Source organism: Microtus ochrogaster, unplaced genomic scaffold (assembly GCF_000317375.1).
Source record: "Microtus ochrogaster isolate Prairie Vole_2 unplaced genomic scaffold, MicOch1.0 UNK7, whole genome shotgun sequence".
Classification (NCBI taxonomy): Eukaryota; Metazoa; Chordata; class Mammalia; order Rodentia; family Cricetidae; genus Microtus; species Microtus ochrogaster.
Genome location: NW_004949105.1, coordinates 3386614 through 3391996, shown reverse-complemented (window position 1 = coordinate 3391996; position 5383 = coordinate 3386614). Strand labels below are relative to the sequence as shown.

The 5383-nt window shown below is 46.9% G+C and overlaps 1 protein-coding gene across 1 annotated transcript in view; it reads left to right on the top strand.

The window, feature by feature from the left end:
- Positions 1-5383, top strand: part of Myom2 (myomesin 2) — a 69118-nt gene that overhangs the window by 32224 nt on the left and 31511 nt on the right. Inside the window, exons 14-15 of the mRNA XM_005366232.2 lie at positions 2918-3045; positions 3945-4128. Of these exons, the coding sequence (XP_005366289.1) occupies positions 2918-3045; positions 3945-4128 (312 nt within the window). The remainder of the gene's footprint in view (positions 1-2917; positions 3046-3944; positions 4129-5383) is intronic.

The following is a 5383-nucleotide window of genomic DNA, read 5'->3' as shown; positions in this document are numbered from 1 at the left end:
CTCTCTCCTACTTTGTGGGGTTAGTTCTCGCTTTTCATCTTTATACAGTGTCCTAACTAACATTCACCATCAGCTTGTCGTAGCCTGGAGTCACCTGAGAAAGGAGTCTCAGTTGAAGTATTGCCCAGATAAGATTGGCCTGCAGACATGTCTGTGGGGATTGTCTTGATTGGTAATTGATGTAGGAAGGACCAGCCCACTATGGGCAGTACCATTCCCTGTGTGGCTGATTCTGGGGACTATAAGAAAGCTAGTTAGCTAAGTATGAGCTCCAATGAGCCCACAAGTCGTGTTCCTCCATGGTTTTGCTTCAAGTTCTTGATTGAATTTTCCCCCGACTTCTTACAGTGATGAGCTGTAACCTAGGAGCTGAGCAAACACATGGCCCTCCTACCTTGCTTTTGGTCAGAGTGTTTTTTATTACAGTAACAGAAATGAAGTTAGAGCTTTTGGGTCCTGGGGACTGAACTCAGGTCACCAGGCTTGCACAGCAATCACTTGTAGTCATTCAGTGATCCCACTACTCCTGCAAGATTGGTTTCCTTCTACTGATTCCATATCCAGGATCCCTTGGTCGGCCTTGAACCATGGAGCTCGTAACTGTGTGCTCAGTTGACCATCTATTCTGGCAATTGTAGCCCTTGGCTTCGGTTTCTCATTCTCTTGACTTCTGGCCGCTTGAGAGCTCTACAAATTCCAAATCAACCTCAGGTTTTGGTAACTTAAGGATACTTCTTCTGGGGTGATGGTGGTTTCCTTGGGTTAATAGAGGGAACAAAGCCCAGGATTGGGACCCAGAAGCCCTAAGCTTAAACCCCAGCTCAACCTCTCAATGGCTGTGGTGTTGGATGTGGTCTGGGCTTCTATTATGCATTCTAGATTGGAACTTGACAGTGTCATCTTCCAAAGGAAAAAAAGATGGTGGATGTGGAAAACATTTAAATAATAATAAGATAAAATAACATATATACATATATATGTAGTTATACATTCTGTATTTTCGTTATCCAAACAATTTTAGTCTGAGAAGTATTTCTGTATCTCTCCATCTTCATCCAGTATAACCATGGCCTACTGAATCAAGGCTCAAGAGAATTAGTATGACGTGAACAGAGGTCAATATCATTTGTAGCTAACCAGCTGCACCCAGTTCTACAGCGAGAGGCACAGGGAGAAGTATCTGGTCTCTATTTAGTTTTTCATTTTGTCTCTACAGACCTCTCCCCTCACCCTAGCTGTGTTTTTGTGAATTTTCTCAATTCATCCTTGGCTTCTAGGCCATCCCCAGCCTGATTTCTTCTGTCTGTGGCTAGGGTCTTTGATGATCTGCTACTTGCTTCTCCTGGGGTTGGTGTAGAAAGTCTTAAAGCCTCAAGAATTTCATCCTCAGTGCGAGCTCTCTGTTTGCAAAGACTGGATTTTTACTTTTTGCAGTGTATCAGTGTTTCTTAGTCCACTTTTTCTATGCCTAGAGGATGTGTCCCCAAAACTACACAGATAGGTCTCAGCTCTGAAGTATGACATTTGGTGTGTAGTTCCTGCCTGCTCCAGGGTGGTAGGAACTGTACATAATATGTCCTCCCTAGTTTGCTCCACCAGAAGTGATTTGGTTCTGGGAATTTGGCAACATTTTCTGTGCCTTTCTCTGGTGTCCCTGCTTGTACCCTTTTAGGTGCTATGCACATGGAAGGGTTGAGAAGGGCTAGTGGGGTCCTGGGCTGTTCCCCGTTCCCTCAGTCATCTGTTTCCCCATTTTCCTGGAGATATGCCGACTCCTCTGTGAAATCCAATCCACGGACGGGCATGATTCCGGATCAGGCTGAACCCCCTAGAGCGCGCTGTGCTCTGTGAAGCGACTCCCAGAGTGAAACCCAATCTTGTTTTGTGCTGTTTCCATGTGGCTGCTCAATTTGCTGCCTGGAGCTGAGTCCCAAGGGAGCAATTAGATATTGCAAAGGGCAGAGAGATGTCCTGGGGACTGTTCAAGCCATTTTAATCATGTGCTAATCTAACTGAAAGTTTTAATATTTTGTATAACAATTAAAGAGGCCTGTGAAATTCTCTCATAAATTTGAACACTAATATCTACCACCTCACATGTATTTAAACAATGTAGGTGGCTGAGAGGGACGTAGGTACACCAGATGTCTCCGATCATAAATACCCCTTCACAGCTATCTGCAAAGAGCTTATCACCGTCTCTCCTGAAGTTCAAATAAACAAGCACAGATTCCAGTGCTTGCACATGTGTGTGGGTCTTTGGAGGGGGGAAAAGAACAGCGTGCCTTAGGAGCTAATGTAAGATCTCAGTCCAGAGCATGGTGACATCAGGAAGGTGCTGCCAGTGCAGACTCCTTGGCAATGCTGTCTGCTGCCTTCTCAGATCCTAGCAAGAGACAATCCTGGTTTGGTTGATTACTTCTGGGTTCTGATTCCTCTGCTCTGTAGAAACTCTGAAAGACTTTTGGATAAGATTCTTAGGAACAGTTTTTGTTTTTGTTTTTTAACACAAACAGAATGGAATGATCTTTACTGGAGTGGTTTTGCTTTGACTCTGGATAAAGAAGCCTGGGATCTGTTTGCCTTCTCTGAGTAGAAATGACCAACTGTAGCAGGGCAGTCTTTCAAAAATTATTTATTTTATGGGTAAGAATATTTTGCCTGCATGTGCGTCTATGTGCCATGTGCACAACTGGTGCACTCAGAGGCCAGAGGAGAGCACTGGGTCCCCTGAAACTGAAGTTATAGCTGCCATGTAGGTGCTAGGAATCAAAGGCCGGTTCTTTGGAAGAACAGCCATAGCTCTTGATTGCTGAGCCATATGCCCAGCTCACCCCGGCAGTCTTCTGTGCCCGGGTTATGCTGGGGACGGTTGAGCATCACCACACAGCACCCACTCAGTTCATTTTTCCTGCAGGTGATGTTCAGATCCCAGGACCTCCCACCAATGTTCAGGCCTCAGAGATCAGCAGGAACTATGTGGTCCTCAGCTGGGATCCACCTACTCCCTGTGGGAAGGAGCCTTTGATGTACTTCATTGAGAAGGTATCCTGGTCATGTTCCCAAGAAGGGTGCTTTCTGGTCGCCACCCTGTTTTCTGTGCTTTACTTAGGAGCTGTGAGCCCTTTGGTCTCTGTAGAGCCTGACCACTGTTGTATAAGAGGAGGGTAGGTAGTGGGGAGCAGAGTTGCAACCTGGGGGCTGGTCCCTCACAGGTAGCTGCTCTGGCATGGAAACTGAGCTTTGTCACCTGTGTAGTAGACTGTCCCATAACTGTTTGGTTCCTCTGTCCCTATGGTTTGGGGAGGAGTGGCATTTACACTGCACCTGCCTTCCAATGTCTCCCAAGGACTGCTGGTTTCCTGAGAAGTGGAGCTATCAGTGTTCAGTGTTTGCACACAAGCCATGCAGCCATTGGATGGCGATCTGGTAGAGCGAACCATGTGTTTGAGCAGCTTGAGGCTTCATTACCTGGATAGAAGAAAAGGCAATCACATTTTATGTCATGGCCTAGGACAACACACACACACACACACACACCCACACGTTCACATGCACAGTCACACACACACACATGTTCACACATATACAACCATCTGACAAATTCTACCTCTATACTTTGTAAGATATACCATTATACCTTATGTATTCTCTCTTACCTGGTTTTTATAAACTTGGACACTGAATTCAACTAAATGACATAATTCCCCAAAGGCCTTTGCTCATGGTTCCGCTATGTGATCTTACCACTGTGTGACCTATCTCTTGGGAACACATGGATTGTGTCATGCCACCACTCCAAGCCGCTGCAGAATGGTAAAGCTTTTAGCTGGACTGTGACTCACTAAGCGGTGAGGGACTCATAAACATTCTCCTAAACTCTCTTTAGTTACCGTCCCTTCCATCTTTCCGAGACTCTGACCTCCTGTCCATTCTTCCTGCAGTCCGTGGTCGGGAGTGGCAGCTGGCAGCGGGTCAATGCCCAGACGGCGGTGAGATCGCCTCGGTACGCTGTCTTTGACTTGGCTGAGGGGAAGTCCTATGTCTTCCGGGTTCTGTCGGCCAACAAACATGGCCTGAGTGACCCGTCTGAGATAACACCACCTATTCAGGCACAGGACATGATTGGTAAGTTATGGCAACAACCAGAATCCATGACAGGATGAAAATAAGGTGTCCCTGGTACTCCTTCAGTGAGAGGTCAAAGATGTGGAGCCCCTTGTACATGGGTTTGTGCATGGGGTTGAGTCCATTCATAAGCAATATTGTAGCCAGCACTTAATGTTTCCCCCAAAGGTCTGTCTACTTTTCATGAAACCAACAAATGGTTTGTGAGGCTGTTCACTGAGACAGGGGCTTCACTGTGTAGCCCTGTCTGCCCTCAAACTCACAGCCATCACTCCCTCTCAGTCCCTTGAGTATTGCGGTTATAAGCATGTGCTACCTAGTAACGCATGGATTAAAATGTACATTTAAGCTATGGTCACTTAGAGACCCAAACCCTAAACACATGGTGATTTCCTGCTCATCTGACTTGAAGATCCCACTCAGAAACTTTCAAATGCAGCTCACAGAAACTCGGAATTACAGTCCACCCCAAAGTGTGGCCCTCTCAGGAGGCCCCGTGAACCCCGACAGCTTTCGGCAGGGTGTGCCTAGAGTTAGGTATTCTCATTCGGAGCCCAGGGTACCCCTTCTCCTTTGTACCACATCTTACAAAAGCTGGAGATGACAGTGAGCTGGCACTGGGGGCAGAGACCTGCCCTGCCTTCAGGTCCTCTTTGGGTTGCGGCCTGTTTGTACCGTCACCCAGACTCTGAGAAATCAGACCCAGGACCATTGCTGTCACACCTGTAGCCTCTGAGGAGAGGCCCTGGCCTTTTCCTTCACGTAATGTACGTGCACAAAGTGAAGATAATTAACAGAGACTGGGCCTGTGTCAGAGGTGGTTGGCTCTGGAGTGGCCGGAGGATTTTTCCTATAACCCACTGGGGAGAGGAAAGACAGAAGATGTGATGGTTAAACTGTGATTCCATTGAGCATCCGTATAGATTCCCCAGAATACCATATCAGGGTGTCTTATTTCAAACATGGCCGTCAAGCAAAGCCTTCGCGCACTAGAATCTCTAACAGCCATTTGGAAAAGAAGATTTCACGGTGGTAATGTCTTTCCTGTCAGTCATGTGACTCCGGAAAGGCCCTAGTCCCACAGCTCCACCAGAACTCCCGTCTTTGTAGAGACTCAACCCTGGTTTTTACTCCTTGGGACCTAGGTGGCTTGTTGAAATAAGAGCAGCGGGGTTGCGTCCCCGGCACCCGGCCACCCACATGGCTAGCTTAGCTTATGCCCCGAAATAATTACACGGAAACTGTATTCTTTTAA